Genomic DNA, 22,543 nt, shown 5'->3' with positions numbered 1-22,543 from the left:
CACTGTACCATGCGGTACCAGCAGTGGAAAAGCAAACCGGGCCAAGCAGGGCCGAGTAGAGCCGAGCTGGTACTTGCAGTGGAAAAGCCAATATAACCTACCATTCATGGAGCCTGAAGCAGTATTTTCTAAAGAATAGATACACTTCAGTCCTTCTGTTACGTTTTATTTATCCTTCACAGAAAACCTGTTACTATTCCCTCCTAAGGCCTCATGCACACTGCTGCTGTTAAACTCAAATTTTTGTGAGTTTTAACGTTTTATTTAACAGCCCTTAAACTCCCCTCTGTTATCCTATGTGTCCATGCACACATGGACTTTTATAGTAGTTTATCAGCAGAATGGCGTTCAAGAGCAGTTCTTCTGAGCAGAAAAACCACTGAACGCTGAAAAATGCCCATAAATGCTCAAAAACGGGCATAAATTCTAGCCACATTTAGTACTTCAGCGTTTATTTCAATAGCCAGAATAAATTAAAATTCTGGCCAATGAAATAAATGCAAATACTCCAACAACCGGTTGGATATGAGCTCATCCCCTACTATCACACTTAATTACCTATACTTATAAACCACTCTATTGAGTACACATTCTATTATCAGGGGGGGGGGGAGGAGGAGAGAGCGCTGTGGACATAAATGCAACTTTTTCCTTCACATACAACACTGTACCTTTATTATAGTTTACAATGAAGATCATCACATGAACAACATGTACCACAAGACTTATTTAAAACCCCTTCTAGCTAACCTACTCTTGCTCTATACTTCACTTATACTTTTATCAAACTCCAAATTTATGCAGAGCTAAATTTTAGTAATCTTATGACCCCTCAGGTATATATCATTTGTATGTAAAAAGTAACGGGTGGCCACCTAGCTGGTTTTTATACCACGAGGAAATGCATCAATTTAATATCTATAAACACATGACATTTGAAATCTGACTCATTATTGAATTGGTCTGTTGGTTTGAGCTCAAACAGCTTCTTGAAAGGAAAAGCTGAAAACGATTCCATCAACTGTGGTCCAGAGGAGGTAAGTGGTGACCTGAAGATATGAGTCATCCCCATAGGGGTAGATAGTACATCATCTCCCTCACATAGACATGTATGTTGTGCAATACAGGTTTCAAATTTGTGTTGCTCTTGACACAATGCACGGACCTTGCAATGGTGCAGCATTTAGCGTTAGTTGTGCCTTCTGTGGTGCAGCATTTAGCATATGTTGTGCCCTCTGTGGTGCAGCATTTAGCATATGTTGTGCCCTCTGTGGTGCAGCATTTAGCATATGTTGTGCCCTCTGTGGTGTTTGTGCACGAGCCCAATAAAGACACAGTTCTGGGTTTCACGCAAACCAGGTGTTGTGCAGTCCCGGTCATATATTTTAATATTAATGATGCTCCCGGTCTAGAGGAGGTCAGATATGGAAGTAATCTACTCTCACATCAAAATATTTCACCCTCCCTCTCAGGGGCATCCGTTCAATGAATACAAGAGACCTATCAAAGCAGTGACCCTGTGGAAATTATGCTTTGATATCTCTTATTTCTGCAGCTAAATGCCCCTAAGGGGTCATGAGATTACTAAAATATAGTTCTGCATAAATTTGGAGTTTTATAAAGAAATAAGTGAAGTATAGAGCAGGAGAAGGTTGGATAAGAGATGTCTTTAAATGTGTCTTGTGGTACATGTTGTTCATGTGAATAATTGTTTTTCTATTGTTTACAATAAAGATCAAGTGTTGTATGTGAATAGAATAGTTGCACATTTTTGTCCACAGCCCCCCACCTCTTCCTCTCACTGGGATAATAGAATTGTTAACCCTAGAGCACAGGTGTCAAACACAAGGCCCACGGGCCGAATACGGCCCACCAGGCCATTTCATGTGGCCCTCGCACCTCTCCTGAAGCTGCGACACCCCCCTTGTCTCTGTCGCCACCTTGTCTCTGTAGCCGGCAGCAGAGAGGACGGAACTCCTTTGCCGGATCCTGCACTCTTCTGTGCAGCTGCAAAAAGGCCCTCCCTCCCCCCATTTCTCAGCAATTTTCAGCAGAGAGGAGGGAAGAACTCCTCCTACAGATCCTGCACCTCTCTGTGCAGCCGCAACACCAACTTGCCTTTGTTTTCCCTGGTCTCAGCAGACTCTGGAAGCCTACTCCAGCCCTCCTCTGGTTCTCCAGACCCTGCACTTCTTCCCAGATCCACCCGCATCTTTTTCCGGGCAGCAGCACAAGGTAAGGGAGTGCATTGTGATGTAAGGAAGGGTGGGTGACTCTTGACTTCTGATGGTGGGGGGGGGGTGGAGGTTCTTGACATCTCATGTAAGGGGGTGTGGGGTGCTCTGGACATCTTATCCTACAGATATAACCGGCCCTTTGAGGCCAACCATAATGCTGATGTGGCCCGCGATTAAATTGAGTTTGACACCCCTGCCCTAGAGGGTTCTCAATAGAGTGGTTTATAAGTATAGGTAATTGAGTATGATAGTAGGGGTTGAGCCCATATCAACCTGGTTGTTGGAGTACTTGTGTTTTATGAATTCGTGGAGGGCTCCCCCACTGGATGATAGGTGTAAATGGTTAGACCTTGTATGCCCCTTTCACGCGATCGGACTGATTATGTCCCCCTGTCTGTTTTTCAGGAGGACTCGATCGGGCCACCCATTCTCCTCTATGGGGAAGCATAGAGGAGAATGCAGAATTTATTGTTAAAAACCCCCCTAATCCCTCGGTAGAAGCCAGTCTGTTGGCGAAACATGTCAGGGCGTGAGCACCTGGACACCCCGACATCATCTTCCATCGGCTGCATGAGACTTATCTTCACACCCTGCCGGCTGTGAGCTGAAGTCTGTGATACAGAGGCACAGAGCAGCGGGAGTGACACTGAGCGGTGAGGTCTCGATCAGCCCAATGACAAATGTGATATGAGAGTTTTACTTTTGCTTTCTGTGAGTGCACTGATTGAGGGATTAGGGGGGTTTTTAACAATAAATTCTGCATTGATATACTGCCCTATGAGCCCCTTTCTTGTTTGTGTATTCACTGCCTGATACATATACTGGAGTTGGATCGCTAGATATATGGTATACGGATTGGGGAGATTCTGTGCCAAAAATATCGTGGAGTGACAAGCATCTGGTGATTCAGGAGGATATCTAATGGCTCGTATTACTCTATTATCTGGTGAGTGAGCAATACCTGAGGGGGACACGTGGTGTGGTGGAAGTTTTTTTTCCTATATCTTCATCCGTGGATTCACTCTCCTATGGACTTTGTCTCATTCACTGATGTGGACTTTTGTACAGGGTTCTCAAGCGCTGCTTATGTGTTGAATTTTCTTATGCATTGACTTTATAGAGGATTATACACATGTTTTTTGGTTATTGTAATATTTTAAAGCAGCAGCTATATGTCAAGCCACCATTTGTAGTTTTGACATATTTTATTAATTTCTTTCCATAAAGCGCAGGGTGATTGCGATATTTTGGTGATACGGTCACTATTATCTCAGTCTTGGTGTTTCACAGCTGTAGCAACTCACAAGATGCCACGGTATTCAGGCTTAAAATCATCAGGTCATAAAGTAAAAGCTCCTCTAGGTGGTGCCATCTATCCACACTCAGGTAGTATGCACTGGGAACCGTCCGTCATATAGAGGAAGAGTGCCGGCTGTGTCCGGGGAGGCAACTACGATGTGGAGATGGAGAGAAAAATGCGGCCACGTCACCAGGGAGCTGAAATGCTTAGTATGTATGGCATGCACGACGCGTTTCTGAGCATTCGCAGGGTCCCGATCGGACATGCGCGCTTTTTCATCAGGTGCTGGTGAGCCGTAGTATTCAGGGGGTTTAAGTAGAAGCAGACTGTCATTGATATGCAGATTGGCAAAGAGGAAAAAACACACAGCTGATCGGTAACAAAGTCCTTAGATGATGTGGATCAGGCAAAAGTACCTATATATCTAGCAATAACAGCAGATTAAAGGCATCTAAAATGAATGTGCATTGGATAATATAAAGTTAAATACATGGGTGATATAAAATATATTTGGATAAAAAAGCTCACTTAAGAGGAAGAAATCACTACAGAGGAATAAATATTTTTATTTTATTTTTTATTATTTTTTATTTTCACTTTTTATGTTTTATTTTACTTTCATATCCATTTTTATTTTCATCATTCATTTTTTAGTTTAATTTTAATTTTTATATTATTTTTAGTTTTATTTAAATTTACTTTCATCTATATTATTATTTTTATTTACATTTTTTTTTTTTTTTTTTGCATTTTTACTTTATCTTCCCTCACGCACATATACACTGACCATGGTCCTTATGTCGCCTGTTTCCGTATGTTTTTGGTGAAGTACAATTGTGTATCTATTCAATTATTTATTCCTCTGTAGTGATTTCTTCCTCTTAAGTGATCTTTTTTAGCCAAATCTATTTTATATCACCCATGTATTTTACTTTACAGGTATTATGCTTTACAGGTCTATTTTATTTAAAAAAAAAAATAATTTAGATTTTTTTTACATGCAAAAAATGTGCATTTTTATTTTTTTGTGAATGTGAACTTACTTTTTTGTGAATGTGGATTACTTGAGATTTGCTGACAGCTATGTAGTGCAAGGGCCTGTCTGCTTGGTTATAAGATAAATCTAAGCAAATCCTAGGGATTACATGTGTAATTGGGGGTGTGGTCAGTTTAAGGATTATTATTTGCAATGTAAAACATTATAATTTGTGTAGTCTTAAAGTGGTTGTAAAGGTACAAGGTTTTTTTTTTTTTTTTTTTTTTTTTTTTACCTCCATGCATTCTATGCATTTAGTTAAAAAACATCTGTGTACAGGAGCCCCAGACCCCCTTATGACTTACCTAAGCCCACTCTCTATCCAGCAATGTCCACGAGAGCCTCTATGGTGACTCACACTCCTGATTGGCTTTTGGCAGCAGCAGGAGCCATTGGCATAGGGGTTGATTTACTAAAACTGGAGAGTGCAAAATCTGGTGTAGCTGTGCATGGTAGCCAATCAGCTTCTAACCGCAGCTTGTTCAATTATGCTTTGACAATAAAACCTGGAAGGTGATTGGTTTCTATGCAGAGCTGCATCAGATTTTGCACTCTCCAGTTTTGGTAAATTAACCCCATAATATAAATTGATGTATTTTTTAAAATTGCATACAATATTTTTACATGGTTTTAATCTTTTTTATTATTTTATTTTAAATGTATCATATTGGCTAAAATTTGGTAAACCACATTCTGAAAAAAAGTTTTTGAGTAATTATTTTATTGGTATTCACTGGAATAGAGCTTGGAAGTAATTTTGAAGCCGTGAATAGTTTTACACTGTGACTTTTTTTTTTTTTTCCTCCTGAATCTGATTGTTTTCTGGTTTTTTATTAGATATGTTTATTATGTGTGAGAGTAGTTTAAGTCCCCGTTCACACTGGGGCGCCGTAGGTCGCCTTCCATAGGGAAGCTGCGGACCCGTTCTAATAGGAGCGACACAAGTCGCTCCGACTTAGAAAAAGGGTCTGGAGCTTCTTTGGGGCGATCCGGAGCGACCGTCATAGACTTCAATGTCATGAAGTCCGTACCGGCCGCTCCGAGGTCGCCCCGGGAAGTCGGATCGCCCCAGTGTGAACGGGGCCTAATACCACCTGTTTGCAATATGAATTTTTTGTTGTAAAAAATGTATATGAATTTTTATATTCTTTTAGTATTTTAAAATTTATTTTACTGTTTTTGCCCAAGTTTACACAAATGGATGTAAATATTTAGCCTCTGTACTTCCCCTATTATTTGTAGCCATTAGAACGGATTCATTTTTTGCCATTTTGCATTTTTAGTAAGCAAAAGAGACCAAAGAGCACCAATTGCTATTGGAATACATGCAGCTACCAGTCATTGGCAGGATCTGAAGGGGCAGACACCAAGTATTGGTGGGGGTGTGAAGACTGGCTTTAACCAAACAGTATTTTATATTGTCTTTTTGTAATGCCACATTATATCGCATATAATTATTATTATTTTTTTAATGATTTAGAACATTGATTGATTTATCTTTTAATAAAAAGGATGACTCTCATTGTTTGCCTTTTGTATATTTTATATTGTAAAGTTACATTACTGCACATAGATTTGCATGTGATCTGTAAATTAGAACATTTAACTACATTTTTTTAAATGAAGACCACTTTAGTTTCTGTGTATGAAATCTTAAACACAGAGACTGTGAGAGCCGGTTCACACTGGGGCGACATGTCAGGCGACCTGGTCACCTGACAGGTCGCCGTAGGTCGCCTTCCATATAGAAGCTGCGGACCCATTCTAATAGTAGCGACACAAGTCGCTCCGACTTAGAAAAAGGGTCCGGAGCTTCTTTGGGGCGACCTGCCTAGACTTCAATGTTATGAAGTCTGTGCTGGCCGCTCCGAGGTCGTGGTGCGAGCAGCGCACCGCGACTTGTGAGGTCGCCCTGGCAAGTCGGATCGCTCTAATGTGAACCGGCTCTTAAGGAACACTTTTTTGCTTAGCTCTCAGTATTGTACGGGTGCATAATATTTTCTTGTGTGCTCTCAGGCTTCTTTTTTGATTTGGCAACTCATTCACCCCCAGGATTAGATGTTATGGTTGTTTTATCACTACTGACTCCATTATTACCCTCTGTCCTTTGCTCACTGCCAGCTATCGCTTCCTCTGAAACCTCCCCAACACCTAGTTTAAAAGCCCCTCCAACTTTGTGGCCATCTTTCTTCCCAATAGAGCTGCACCCTCCCCATTAAGGTGCAGCCCGTTCCTTCTAAAGAGCTGGTAACCAACTAAGAAGTTAGCACAGTCCTCCGGAAAACCTGAATCCCTCCTTCCTACACCAGTTCCTCAGCCACTTGTTCAGCTCCCTTGGCTCCTTCTGCCTCTCTGGTGTGAATCAAGGTACAGGTAGTATTTATGAGAAAACCACCTTGGAGGTCCTTCTCTTCAATTTATTACCAAAGTCCCTGAAACCATTTTTTTTAGGACTCTCCACCTTCCTCTCCCTTTTGTCGTTGGTGCCAACGTATACCATGACAGCTGGGACCTCCCCAGCCCCACCCAAAAATCTGTCCATCCGATCTGCAATATGCCAAGCCCGAGTGCCCGGTAAACATCATACCATTTGGTGACCACGGTCTTTGTGACAGATTGCCTTCTCTGTCCTAATAATTGAGTTTCCCCCCTCCTTACTGGAGCAATCACTCCCCTGGCAGCTAGGGGAGGGCGCCTGCTCCAGCAATGCCACCCCTGAGCTGATATCCCCGACATTATGCAACTTGAGCTATAAGTCGCTAATCGCCACCATTACTAGTGTAAAAAAAATTCCAGTACATATCCCATCGTTTTTAGGCTAATTAACTTTTGCAAAACCAATCCATATACACTTAATAGGATTTTTTTTAACAAAAATATGTAGCAGAATAGGAAATTCAAATTTTTTTTTTTTTTTTTTGCACACTGAGCAGTTTTTGAAGCTGTTTTGCGCTAAAAAAAAAAAGCGTAAGAAAAGCTAAAGGAAAAATACATCCCTTTTTAAATTCTTTGTATGTTGTCACCAGTGTGGATAAAAATCGATGTTTTAAAAAAAGTTAAAAAAAAAAATTTTATCTGATTTTTAGTGATTTTCATCAAATTTATTTTAGTAAAATGCTTTTTGGAGTAAAAATCTATTTAAATATATTTTTTCTATTTAGGATACATATATAGGAAACCCATTGTCCATTGCAGGAAATTCTATTTGACTGGCTTTCCTGTTGATTCAATCAATGGCTTTAGTACATGGCAACACTGGCTGCATATTTGTTCTAGGACAGTGGCTTAACCACTTTACTACTGGACACTTTCACCCTCTTCTTGCCCAGGCCAATTTTTAGCTTCTGCGCACCATTTTAACTTGGGCCCTAGAAGCTTTTAGCCATTGATGTGCTAGTATGCACAGCATATTGACACATTATGGCAGACTTGCTGGCTTGTGATCAGTCCAGTCAGTCACGAAAACTGCCATTTTCTTCTGATCCACTTGGTTGGCCAGGTCGCAATGACCACACTCCCAAGCATGCTTATGGAAGACACGCTGTCACAGCACAGAGCGTGCCATAAATGTACTCGGAGCTGCACATGCAAGACTCAGTGTACAGAAACGCTGACAGGCAGGGAGAAGGGTTTATCCCAGAAGAGACAAATAGGGGTTGGTGTAATAAATGCAAATAGAATGTACACTTTGCAAGTGCAGTTGCTCCAGAACTTCGTAAATTAGGTGAATCTTCACTTTTCCAAGAATTTGGGTTGGATCAATACCAGATATTTATGGCAAGTACGAGTACAGCTCCTGTGTAAACCCAGGCTGAAGTCCCTATGACAAGTCTGGACATGGAAACCGCATGTGATTTGGACAGGAATTGCACCGCATTCCTGTTCAAATCGCATGGCATTCTTTGCAGTGCGATTTGAGCCCAATCATTTTGTATGGGCTCAAATCGCACCGCAAAGGTATCGATTTGGGGTATGGGAGCATTTTCATGAGTATGAGTGCTCGTAAAAATACTCAGTATCGGTGCCGATATCAATGCAACCCTATAGAATACCCATTTACGTGCAAGGAAAATAAACAGCATTTTTGCTCACACATAATTGGATAATAGTCTCTTGTGTCATAAGATGCCTATCTGGCAGCAATGTATTTGAGATTTAATTCCTCTTTAAGGGCTTTGCTCATCACAGGTGGACTAAACTTGCTAGCCTAAATGAAATGTGAGGGGAAGACAGTCCGTTTGGACTAAAGCATTCTGCAAGGTTTAAACCACTGCTGGGAACATGTATTACAACAGGGCTCTTGACTTCCAATGCTGCTGTCTTTGGCCTGTTCCTCCCTCTGGCACCAGCGATGGGGCGCGGTTCCTCCCACTGGCACCAGCGATGGGGCGCGGTTCCTCCCACTGGCACCAGCGATGGGGCGCGGTTCCTCCCACTGGCACCAGCGATGGGGCGCGGTTCCTCCCACTGGCACCAGAGATTACATTTTATTTTTTTACTCCCACTAGCCACAGTTCGGCCCTCGTAAAGTTTGATGGGCAGTAAACTGGCCCTTTGAAAAATGTGGAGCCTTTTGATCTAATGCATCAAGGTAGGTTATTTCTATATCTGTTCAGTGCCCATTCTGATTGTATGAGTGTGGAAACCGCTTTAGATTATAGGCTTCTTCTTTGGGAGGACTGACAAGAATATATGGTACAGTGTATTCTGTAAAGAGCTGTTTGAAATGCTACGCTTTGTAAGTAGAAGAAAAAACAATGACTGAAAAAGCAATTCTCCAATGGCAAAGTACTGAGGTTTTTTTTCCCTTTTTCTCATTCCAGTGATGCGCCTCACAAAACCAACTTTATTTACCAATATCCCAGTAACATGTGAAGAACGAGACCTTCCAGGTAAAATGTTTTCTGCATTAAATTGAAAATGAACAAACATCAATGAGAGAGTTCAAGATATCAAGTGTTTTATGCGCCTTAGAGCCTGTGTCAACTGACCTTTATTCACTTCAATTGTTTTACATTTCCATGTCTATAGGAGTACAAAACCTGCTCGAACCTCCATTCACATCGGCGCGATTTGACATGTTGAATCGCATGCCAGATCGCAGCCTATTGCCGGCAATGACACTCTTCCAATCGGTGTGACGCCGACTTTGCAGCGCCACACCGATTTCCAAAAGTCTTTCCTGCAGTACTTTTGGCGACTTCGGGGGAATTTCAATAGACATCTGTGCATGAACCTGCATAGATGTCTTTCAAATCGCCCCCAAACTCGCGCTGAAATGCGGGTTTGAAATCGTGTGAGTTCAGGTGAAGTTGCACGATTTCAAACTGGAGTTTGGTGTGAACGTACCTAAAGCAAGTTAGGATGTTAAATGTACCTGAAAATTTTATTCTAAATGATCTCTGAAACATCTCAAACTGATGCCTTTGACACAAGCCCAAAGACCACCAACACAGGGCTATAAAGTGGGCAAAATCTGAAAAACATACTCAGTACAACTCAGCAATACATGCACGTTTTAGCTATGTTTTCTCTTTTTAAAAATTCCTAACCTAAAGCAAAATGCTTGGTGACCATGACAGATATTCAGAGAGCTACTAACATCCTGTACTGAGCCAACAATGCTGCCTCTGCTGCACTAAAATAGCAGGCGAGTGGGAGAAACAAAAGGCAGCGCGGGGGGGGGGAACAAGTGCTTAGTTATAAAAAAGAAGGATGTTCTGACATAATCCAGAAACAGAGAACTCAGGCATAGGTTTTGATTTTGCCCAGACTTGCAGTTTAAAGGATAAGTTTGCCTTTAATAACATATTACACCCCTATTTAGGATGCAACATGTTCAGCTTCCCCACCCCACCCTTCCCTAGAACAGTGGGTGGGGATTATTCTCCCTGCATCCACTGTACCATTTAAAAACCAATCCCCTCACAGCTGCGTCTTTCGTTCACAGGACTCTGTGAATGAAGAAGCTACAAGTCCTGTCTGCCACCAGGCAGACAGCTCGTAGTGCTCAGTGGATTGCAAGGGCACTGATGAGCTCTCTTGTAGTTTATACAGTCTTTATCCAGCTTTGGAACTGAAAGTCCATACAGAGGTGCAGGCAAAAAGCTGGAGGAGACTGTGCAGGAAATTGACATTGCTCCGCGATACACTGATTGCGGGTGCAATGCTAGGAGGCTCCTAGGGGGAAAAAATCCATACACATTTTTTTTTACATCCAAAAAGGTGCATTTCAATTTTTTTTTTTTTTTTAAACCTAGCATTTTTAGCGGAGGTCCACATAAAAATGAGACAGGTCCTAATCGTATGACAAGTAGCACCAGTTTTTTTTACAATGGAACTGTCCAAATCGCTGAGACGCCGACTTTGCTGGGTTTTGCTTTTTATTTATACTGCAAAAAATAAAAAATGGAGAGGTGATCCAAGTACCACCAAAAGAAAGCTGTATTTGTGGGGGAAAAAAGGATCTACGTTTTACTTGGGTACAGAATTGCACAACCGCACATTTGTCAGTTAAATTAACGCAGTGGCGTATCACAGAAAATGGCCTGGTCTTGAAGGGTAAATCTTCCGGAGGTCAAGTGGTTAATTGAACAAGCTGAAATTAGAAGCTGACAAGCACAGCTGCACCAGATTTTTCCACTCTTCAGTTTTAGTAAATTAACTCCAAAGTGTTGAAGCAAGAGGTTTAGCATACCATCCAGAAAAAAGTTCAAGAGGAGGTCCGCACCAAGGGTCTCTGTGATTTTCTTAGGAAAGGATACCTATAAAGCCTCTATGCCTATTGATTGACAAGCAGCCTGGGCTGTTTCCTGTTGAATGAAATTTACCATTGTAGACAGCAGAAAGCATTGTGCTTAATGTAATTTCAGCACTTGACCCCTTGTATGTGGAGAAGCAGTTTGATGATGTAAATTATGCAGTTTTTGTACTTAGAAAATGTCCCTTAATAGTTATTTTGTTCTGTGTGTATAGGTGACCTGTTTAATAGCCTCATGAAAGATGACCCTTCTACGGTGAAAGGAGCAGAAATATTAATGCTGGGAGAAATGTTAACATTACCACAGAATTTTGGGTATGACCCTTCTCTTTACAGTTGCAGTGACTATTTAGCAATGTTACATTACACTAAAAATTGGGATTGGTCACACTCCTGCCCTTAGGGATGCTTTCCTATCAGTGTTGGTTTACTACTTGTGCAAGAAAAATGTACACTCAATTCCGATCAGCCACTTTATATTTCAATTTTTTTTTTATTGGTTTCAAAAAGGTAGACAAATGTACAAAACATTCAATGGCTGTTAAAGTAAATGTCTTTTAGAACATCTAGCATAGTACATACTGTCAAAACATTTAAACATTTTTGTCTTTCGTTTGGTAGGACCATTCAAGATAGTAGCCGTACTGGTTAGACCAGGTCATACCACCCCCACCCCCTTCCGTCACCCCACTAGGAACAAACTGTGTCCCGAAGTAGAGGGAGACCCGCCCAGCCCCCAGCCTTTATTTCCATGGTAATCTTTAAAGGTTTCCAACAATCCCAGTTTTAAACGATCAGCCACTTTAAATTGGCCTATGTGATTTATCCTTGTAGGCCTAAAATGGTCTGTTTTCTTAGAACCAAGAGTAAGTCTTATAATGCAAGCATAACTTTTTTTTCTTTCTTTTACATTCATTTTACATGGTAATGAAGAAACATCTTCCTAGGTGAAACGTTCTCTAGCTACATCAGTGTTCACAATGACAGCAATCAAACAGTCAAAGACATACAGGTCAAGGTAGGCCATTTCTACTCATAACGTAACATAATGTTTTATGTGCTATGGCATTAAAATGGTCATCCTTTAATGTTGTCCAGTGTGTGAGGGAGGTAAATTTCAATGTGCAAATACCGGTGTATGGTACTCATGAATGTATTGCATGCTTTCTACAGGCAGACCTGCAGACAAGTTCCCAGCGGCTCAACCTGTCTGCATCCAGTGCTGTGGTGGCTGAATTGAGACCGGACAGCTGTATAGATGATGTCATTCATCACGAAGTTAAAGAGATCGGCACACACATGTAAGCAATAATAATAAAAATATTGTTTCAACTAAAATATAGGAGAATAACCCCTGCGCTATCTTGAAAAAGGTAAACAAATGATGAAAGGAATGTTAGAGCTGCAACCACCAGTCGGCCTATCCTAGTCTGAGAAAAATGAGATGAAAAAGAAAAGATAGGTGCTGCACTAAATAAATAATAGGATCTGGTAAGTGATGTACCCCAATGAATAACCCAAACGTGGAAATCAATATTAATCAGGTAGATGTGTGAGGACTTCAAACGAAGAGTGATGATGACAAGTGACTTGTATAAACAAATAGATTGGCACTAGGTGAAATGATACATAAAAATTAAAAAAGGATATTAAAGGAGTATCCTTAAGAACGACTTAAAAGGGTAAATGGACAAACAGGTGAAGGAAAGACAATAAGTGACCCTTAAATATTATGTGAAAAATCTCATAACCAATAAATGTGAAACAAACTGTAAAATCATAAAGTCTCCAAATAGCATGTATAGGTTGTCAATCCAGAAGGTGAATCAGATCCAATAGCATGTATAGGTTGTCAATCCAGAAGGTGAATCAGATCCAATAGATCCTGAGATATAAACAATGGAACACCCGATGATCTTTAAGGGGGTGAAGTAAATTAATCCCACCACCAGGCAAGAAAAAAAGGGATGCAGGGAGAGGAGGCTTTCTCCGGGTGCGCTACACCCTTACCTGACTGCTGTAAGGCAACAGCATAAAGCAAATCCACTGGCGATTATGGAATATTCCCTGGTTGGCAGCGATGGAGAAATCCTCTGTATAATCAATCTTCTTTGACAGATGCAAGATCATCCCAAGATCGGACAGGGTAACATGGAAGAACAAGGGCTCCATATAGTGTAGTAGGTAACGGCTCATTTATTGAAATAAAAATCTACAACTCGCATTTCAGTGAAGTAAAACAAGCTTAAAATTGTATATAAAGTCTGTCGGCCGCACTTCCGGGTTCACCTATCCTGAACGTCCCAACGCCTATCGTCAGTCACGTGACTTCCCCGTGACCGTGAGGATACGCGTTGGGACGTTTAGGATAGACAAACCCAGGAGTATGGCCGGCGGACAGACTTTACATACAATTTCAGATAGTTTCAGCTAGGTAATTTCAGTGCTAAACTTTTTGATACTCCTGGAAAAAATATATGCAAAGAAACATTCAGGATATTCAGGTGAATCAAAAATGATCAAATTGGTAAAACTCCTGATTCACTATGGTTCAAATGCCAGGATTTTTTTTTTTTTTTTATCCAACCTCACCATGCTAGCTGTAAACACTTCAGAATAAGCCATTTCAAAAGGTACACATTTTGTCTGTCCTGGACTTCTCTGTGACCTTTTCACATGGGTTTTCCGATCATGTTCATCTGTCAGTTTTTTTCAGGAATACCTGATCACATGCTCCATGCAGCTCCTGGAGTAGGCGAATGTAAACAGACTTACAGTACATTATGGTTTATTCTGAAACTGACAGACTGATCTAGATTACATGCCCCAGGAAATTATGAATACTTATTCAGCTTACAGCTGTTTACATCAATTTGTATGTCTGTCTTCTGTTCAGATTCAGAATATTTTATGAATCCAAAAGGGAAACTACAATGATACAATTACATTCAGCAAAGACAACACAAAAATCACAATAAGACACAACAATAAAATTACCAATAACTGCAATTAATACCAAGTGCTGTGGTCAGATGAGACTAAAATCGCGCTTTTTAGCATTAACTCCACTCTCCATGTTTGGAGGATGAAAAATGCTGACTATGACCCTAAGGACACCATTACTACAGTCAAGCATGGGGGTGGAAACATTATTCTTTGGGGCTGTTTCTCTGTTAAAGGTACAGGCTGACTTTGCCACATTGAGGGGTCAATGGATGGGGCCATGTATTGTAAAATCTTGGATGAGAACCTTCTTACCTTCAGCCAGAACTTTAAAGATGGGTCGTGGATGGGTCTTCCACCATGACAATGACCCAAAACCTACTGCCAAGGCAACAAAAGAGTAGCTCAAGCAGAAGCACATTATGGTCATGGAGCTGCCTAGTCAGTCTCCAGACCTTAATCGTATAGAACATTTATGGAGGGAGCCAAAACTTTGAGTTGCCAAGCAACAGCCAAGAAACCTTAAGGATTTAGAGAGGATCTGTAAAGAAGAGTGGACCAAAATCCCTCCTGAGATGTGTGCACACCTAGTAACCAACTACAAAAAAAAACATCTTCTCTCTGTGCTTGCCAGAAAGGGTTTCTTAACTAAGTACTAAGTCATGTTTTGCTTCGGGATCAAATACCTATTTTACTCCCTAAACTGTAATTCAATTTATAACATTTGTATCATGTGTTTTTTCTGTATTTTTGGTTCATATTCTATCTGTCACATAAACCAAATGAAATCCTTGCATCCAGCACTCAGAGAATAATTTGATGGCCACAGAAAAAAAAAATGATTTCCTGTGTCACTCTGTGGTGCAAAGTGGTTGTGTTCAGTTTTACATTTGTTTGCACATCCATCTTTAGTTCAGTTTACATCATTATGCAAATTATGTCTTCATTCAGTTTACGTTTATTGGTGTCCTCAAAAACAGAAAGGCGTGCTGACATTTTTTTTCTGCGGGCATAAACTTATTTGAATGTGAGCGAATATAAACAGACGTAAGTCTGTTTACATCTGCCTGCCCTTAGAGATACATTGTGGTTCCGTTTTGAATCCATCAAAAACAGACAGATCCAGAATGCATGCCCGTGTGAAAGGGCCCTTAAAAGAGAATTTGAGGGTCTGTCTTTTTTTTTTTTAATCGTACTTGCCTAGGTGGATTTCTCCCGCCGGCTCTAAGACTGGAAATCGAGCGATCAAACACCGTTGATCACTCGGTTCTCAGTGCTCCGTGAGCAGAGGGCTGGTTACTGTCAGTCACCGGCTTTCTGCTCTGCCCCCCACGCTTACTGAAGCGCTTGGCTGTGGAGGGGCAGGAGTGGTTGGCTCAGAGACTCAGTGGCTTGGTCCAGGCATCTGGTTGGATCCCGACCATATGGCCGCAATCTTTCCCCAGCCTGGACCAGCTCAGTGATGTCAGCCGACAGCGGGCTTCAGTCTGCTGTCTGCTGAAATTGGGTCCCAGGAGTTCAGAATGCACTGCACTCCTGTGATACACAGGAGAAGTACAGCCAAACGAGCTTTGGCTGTACTTCTCCTTTAAGCTTTAAAATTGTAAGGTTGGTTGCCATGCACAGCTGCTCTAGATTCTGACTACTGCAGTCTTGGTAAATTTCCCTTTTGTGTGTTTTGCAGTGTGTTTTCAGATTTAGTGGATTGGGCCAGTACAGAGACAGTGGAATAGGAGTACCTTTCTTGTATTGAGAACACTGCTAATAAAAATACACATTTCTTCGTTCCAGATTGGTGTGTGCTGTAAGTTACACCACTCAGACAGGCGAGAAGATGTACTTCAGAAAGTTCTTCAAATTCCAGGTGAGGTTTACAAATTACAATATGTTGAACATTTTAAGGGATCTTGCATTAAAACATATTAGTATTAATAATTTTTATCTAACTGTCTTCATGTACGATTATGTATTGTATGACGACTGGCAGATTTGCTCTCTACTGGCTATCTATCAATTCACTTAACTGCTGAGATAAGCCTTAAGCCCCCCCGTACACACAGGCCGAATGTCTCAGAACACAAAAGCTCAGCGGGGAAGATTACTGAACTCACTGGGTTAAACACAAAAAAATAAAAATAAATATTGTGTACCCAGCTTTAGCCACACAGAGAGAGTGCATTGTTTTCTGTCAGTTCACCAACTTATAGATTTGCATTGGGGAAGAGGAACAGTAGAGCACAACCACTGTGCAGTACTACTAGGCAAGAAGCCGAGCCAGCTTCACATGTAATGGACAAATATGACAGCCTCCATGTGCAGACACAATTAAATCCTAATAGAACAAATATACTTTTATTTCTTTGAAAATGTATTTTTATTGAAAAATTGAGATGTATAGGTACAAAACATAGCCCTTGGGGATTCCCCAGCTAATACATAAAATGTTGAACTATTATTAACACCTCCTATTATAGATCCCCCAAAAAAAGGGGGAAAGAGACACCTTCAATACACCTCGCTCTGAAATGCTCTTAAATCACTTCAAGGGTTGATGAATTATAAGGAGATTCCTGTTCCCTCTCACCCATAAAAATAATGTCTCACCCATAAAAATAATGTATCGGAAGACTAGTAACTCGTGTTTTTAGAATCTTACCTGAACAAATGTAATGTGAGTCCCTATAGAAGAATCCATTTTGTTAATATCTGAAACTAAACCTTATCGGGGGGGGGGGGGGGGGGGATGAATTCAGTCTGTGGACTCCTGATCATCCGTTGGACACTCCGAATCTGTCCCACAAGTGCCACACCCTCTCAAATTTCCTAGGGCAACCCCAGGACAAATGGGGAGCTTTGTATAGGGGTACAACCTTATTGATTAAACGCTGCCAGAAGGGCAGAATAGGGGCTGGGTCTGATTTCCACTTGAGCACTATTGCCTTCCTGGCATAAAATAATAAGACACACAAGAGAGTACGCATCACCCTACTAACTAAGAAGAGTGCATTAGGCAGTGTAAACATCTTTCAACCTATCAAATATAAATAGTGCACTCCCATCACAAATATCTGAAAGATAACTGATTCCTTTAGCAGCCCAAAGACTGGGGTCTGGTAAGGAATGGAATTCTGGTAACATGGGATTGAACCAAACCATGCCAGGCCTTAATAACAGCCCTTATAACTGCTGTAAGGGGCAGGTGAGAGACTCTCAGACCCTGTAGAGGAGATTACGGAGGGTCTCATAGGATCCTGAATGCACAGCTTTTAATACTACTGAGACATTTGTGTCATCAAGGATAAGCCAGTTATGAGCGGGGGTAAGCATGGCCACCTAATAGTAGGTATGAAAGTCCAGGGCGAGCCAAGCCCCCTTGCCTCCAAGGTTTGCATAAAACTTTCCTGCTAAATCTAGCTGGTTGGGATTGCCGTAAGCAGGAGCCTATAAGTGAATCTAATTGTTTAAAAAATAATTTTGGCAGCCACTCTGGGGCGTGCTTAAGGCTGTATAAAAAAAACGAAGGATTTTAATTTTAATTCAATTCTCCTGATAAGGGATAAAGAGAGATGTGACCAGACTTTCAATCTCTGTTTACACCACTGAAGAGCTGGGGACAAATTTAAGATGTCTAAAATCCTTAAGGTTTGGCGAAATTTTGATCCCTAAATATTTACGTTGTTGCCCATTGCAAAGGAGAATTGGGGTCAACAAAGCTTTTAGCCTCTTGATCAATCGGTAATGCAAGGGATTTACCCCAATTAGTATGTAGACTCGAAAGGGCCGCAAAGCGGCCCAGGATCCATAGTGCTTCTGAAAGTGAAGGGCCAGGGTCTCCTAGAAGGAGAATTAAATCATCTGCATAGAGCGCTACCTTGTCTACAATGGAACCCATACGAATCCCAGCTACCTTATCGGATGTCCTCAATGCCTCCTCCAATGGTTCCATGGCCAGCGCAAACAAGGCAGTGGAAAGAGGGCACCCCTGCCTCACCCCCTTCTGAATCGGAAAGGGAGACGACAACTTGCCATTCAGCTTAATGCTAGCTACAGGGACTTTGTATAATATCTCAATCCACTTCTGAAAGACCGGGCCAAAACCAAAGAGCTCTAACACCTGCATCCAGTAACCCCATCAGACTCTGTCAAAAGCCTTTTCAATATCAAAGGCTAAAAAGACTCTCGATGCAATCTCTTCAGGCTGAAGTTGGAGATGTGTAAAAAAAAAAAAAAAAAACCCTGCTGATATTAACATCAGTGGATTTGCCAGGCATAAAACCAGTTTGGTCAATGCTGATAATTGATGGTAACAGGTGCATTATCATGTTGGCGAGGGCTTTAGTGAGAATCTTTAGGTCGTAATTCAGAAGTTCTATAGGTCTATAGGAAGACCATTGCATCAAATCTTTGCCCAAATTGGGCAAATGGCACAATATGTGCCTGATACATACCATTTGGTAATTGTCCAACCTCCAAACACTGAGCAAAAAGTTTTTGTAACCTAGAGCCATATGGGCTTTGTACCACTCTCCCAGCAGACTATCTGGCCCTGGGGATTTAGGTTTGGGGAAAGATTGGATCGCAGCCTCATTCTCCAAGAGTGATAGGGATTTGTTAAGTACCTCCCTATCCCCAGCAGACAAAAGCGGCAATCGTACGTCTGCCAGGAAATACTTGCCCTTTTGCGATTGAGTTAGAAAGGAAGGAAGGAGTCTTCTGTAAGGAAGGAAGGAGTCTTCTGTAATGAGAGAGCAGCCACAGGTGGATGAATGGATGGCCCCTCGAGCACTCCCTAGGAGGTCGAAATGAATACAGTCACGTGGGTTGAACCAACTGCCTCCTGATGCAGTACAGCAGGCCTGCCCTCTCCAGGGGGCTTCACAGGCAGGGATAGAGGACTGGATCCCGTCTCTGGATCTGGCAGGGTGTGGAGAATAGTGTAGGCCTCAGCAAGGGGATGCTAAGGATCTGGTATGGTAAGTATGCAGGCTCACCAGACTTCAATACAATAGATAGTTACCTAACAACCATACAGATCAAGAAAGTGAATGAACTGCGAATCTACCCTGAGACAGTGAAGTACAAAAACCACTGGGTCAGCACAATATCCAGGTATTTATTATTTTGAGAAAGAAAGTTCACAATGGCATCCTTGGTTAAGTTTGGATTTCCTTTCAGAAATGTTTGAGAAGTGAGCCATACACAAGAGAGCCATGCATGCATGCATAGCCAGAGGTGTTTTCTTTTAGGTTTGAAATAATTTTATATTTATCACGGACAAAGTAAATTTTAATGTTTGATTAGCTGCTTGTCATTTTGGATTGGACACTTCTGAAAGGTTTGTGAAGGCACTTTTGTCTGTAAGCAGTTTTAGATTTGTGACAGCATTTTATTTGGTTCCGAAGTGGCCATGCTTACGGTAAGCTGACTATTTTTAAATGTTTTAACCCTAAAGTGATGCCTTGTCACTTGATCAGCATTATGCAGTAGCTCTTTGCTACTCCTCTTTAGCAGTGTAGATTGCTGCTGGCTTATCTCTGCTTAAAAGCAATGTATAACGTTTTGTATATATTTTCCTAATGTGTTTGGTTTAGAAATATAAAATATGTAAAAAATATGTAAAATGTTTTAATTTTTACACTGTAATGTTGCATATTAATATTTCATATTTATTTTTTCCAGCAAACAGGTAGAGTTATAGGCCTCTTTTCATATATGGTTTTATATTTGGCTGGCATTCAACTTTTAAAAAGACTAACATGCGTACTACAAGCCTTTACAAAGTTGCTGGTACATATTAAGTGTTTCCCATTTGTTCCCACAAATGAGCATTGACTTTAATGTAAAACTCCTGCCTAGCATTGTTTTTATATCCATCCTGTAGATATGGAGGACCAGGAACTTGGTGGGGCTGGTGAGATGCTCACTGCCCTTTCAGTACTGACGGAAGATATCGGTATGGGGACAAGCAGGGCCAATCCCTGCAGCAGTAACTGGCACCTGCTTTTTTTTTTTTTTTTTTTAAGGCGTAAAAAATGCATATGAATATATCTTTTATATTTTGGGGTAGGAACATAGTAGTATTTAGAGTTCAGAATGATCTTGTTTGTGAAATCACTGATGGACAGACATAGCAACAGAGTTCAGTGTTCCACTCACTCTTGTGGAATGTCCTAAGAAAACATGCATTAAGTGTTGCCTCTGTGCTCAGCAGCTGAATAAAAACAGGATAGACTGAGCTTTTGTGTGGTACTGCGCCTCTGACACCAACACCCCTGTCCTTTCTTGACATGGAAAAACGGGCAAACCGCTCCCTGTTTAATATGCCTTCTGTCTTAATGCAGGTCCTCAAACCTCTCGATGTGAAGACCAAATTTTATAATGCAGAGGTGAGTCATTGTTCCTTACATGTGCAGTAGTGAAGAGTTTTTGTAGAAATATACCTATGGGGAGCGTGCTTTGTTGTCTTACTATGGATATAAGTTGAGTTTCCTCAGTACTAGTTCTTCGTGACAGAGTTTACCAAAATTAACAGGATTTGCGCAGGCTTAAGGTAGTGTACCGGGAGATCTGCTGGTAAAACTGCAGTCTAGGGTTTCTTTTATTATTTCTTTTCCCAAAAATTAAGAACTACATCTACAAGAACTTGGGGCCAGACGTGTAAAATATTGACTATTCATAGCTGCACTCTAGGCCTAATTCATACAATTTTAATAGCATTTGAAGTGTTACTAAACCCACTGCCGTAAAATCAGTCTGTATATGCAGTAAAGCATGCTGGTTATACTCACTGAGGAACCGAAGGGGGTTATCCTCCGCATTGTGTAAAAAGGCTGTTTGATCCTGTCCCCAAACCATTTGAGGATAGTGCAGAGGCTAGGGGACAAACTGCACATGCTCAGTTTGGCATATATTGCTAGAGAGGTTTTTTCTTGGGAGAGTGCATCTGTACGGATCAGGGGTCCTGCAATCAGGGGAGAATGAGAACGCCTCCAAGCTTTAGCCAGACACTGATAGAAGTCACAAGACTGCTCGAACTGCTGATGAGAAAAGGTATTTATCAGTTTATATTTACTAAAACTATTGCATTTCCATGTTCTGTGTGCTGGGGGAGGCCAGATATATTGAATGCAGGGTCCTGGGTTTAGTACCACTCAGAAAAAAAAACATAGAGCCTGCCATTGCTGTCCTCTGCTCCTAAATTTGCTATTTGCCTGACTGTTATATTCACCCACTGGCTTCAGTACTTTGTCACTGATTCAGAGCGAGCACGCAAAAGCCTTCTCTCTGCCTTTACCAAGCTGCATACATATTTTGGATCTCTGACTCAAGGGGGTTGATTTACTAAAACTGGAGAGTGCACAATCTGGTGCAGCTGTGCATCGTAGCCTATCCGCTTTTAACTTCAGCTTGTTCAATTAGGCTTTAACAAAAAAAAACTGGAAGCTGATTGGTTTCTATGCACAGCTGCAACAGAATTTGCACACTCCAGTTTTAGTAAATTGACCCCAAAGTATCAAAACCAGTGATTCAAAATAAGAGCCAGGCAATTAGCAGTTTCCTAGGGATGTCAGCCATGGTGTCCTCAATGTTTCTCTGATTACAGATTTGCTTTAAGGCATGCAGTTGGCCCCCCTTTATCCATATCATAATATTGCTGGGGAGTCCACTTTAGCACACCTTAAGTTCCCAGTTCAGTGTTGCAGTAACGCATTTCAGCGCACATTACATCTGCTGCTGTGCCATTTATTTTGAATTTCACACAAAGGGGAGGGGCGGGCAGGTACTGACACTAGCTGGCAGGCAGGAAGGGGAGGGAGAAGAGGAGAGACAGTGGATGAAGGAAGCACGTAAACTGACCACGGTATCATGGGCTTAGTAGCCATGATAAATGTGGTCAGTTTACAAAAGGGAGGGTAGCACCAGGCAGGATCAGCCAGGTATTTTAGATGATAGAGAAGGCCAAATTACACAGCACAAGCACTGTGCTTTATTCATGCTTTAATGGAACAGGATCAATTTTTTTTATTTTATTTATTTTTTTAATGCATAAAGCTCAGCAATGGAAATTTTTATACGTGTATTTATTTCAGCACAGGTGTCTTTTAGTGCTATCAAAGCTTTAAGAATCGGGCCCCTTTCCTAACATTTAGACACGTATGCCATGTATTCCTGTTCTTTATCATTATTATAGGGATAGCCTCCATCTGTCACAGCAAAGAAATTTTCTTCCTAATTAACTCATCAGCTCAATACTGTGACATGTTTCC

At 41.2% G+C, this 22,543-nt stretch overlaps 1 protein-coding gene across 4 annotated transcripts in view; it reads left to right on the top strand.

Annotated features, from left to right (window-relative positions):
* The window catches only part of TRAPPC13 (trafficking protein particle complex subunit 13), a 55,080-nt gene that overhangs the window by 10,950 nt on the left and 21,587 nt on the right, over positions 1–22,543 (top strand). For all 4 annotated transcript variants that reach the window (XM_082243105.1, XM_082243104.1, XM_082243103.1 and 1 more), the window contains exons 2-7: positions 9,397–9,465; positions 11,549–11,648; positions 12,267–12,351; positions 12,507–12,634; positions 16,068–16,140; positions 20,618–20,662. In XM_082243105.1, the coding sequence (XP_082099231.1) occupies positions 9,397–9,465; positions 11,549–11,648; positions 12,267–12,351; positions 12,507–12,634; positions 16,068–16,140; positions 20,618–20,662 (500 nt within the window). The remainder of the gene's footprint in view (positions 1–9,396; positions 9,466–11,548; positions 11,649–12,266; positions 12,352–12,506; positions 12,635–16,067; positions 16,141–20,617; positions 20,663–22,543) is intronic.

The sequence above is a fragment of the Pelophylax lessonae genome (assembly GCF_965119305.1).
Source record: "Pelophylax lessonae genome assembly, chromosome: 1".
Taxonomy (NCBI): Eukaryota; Metazoa; Chordata; class Amphibia; order Anura; family Ranidae; genus Pelophylax; species Pelophylax lessonae.
The sequence above is the reverse complement of the archived record's forward strand: the minus strand, read 5'-3'. Positions and strand labels throughout refer to the sequence as shown.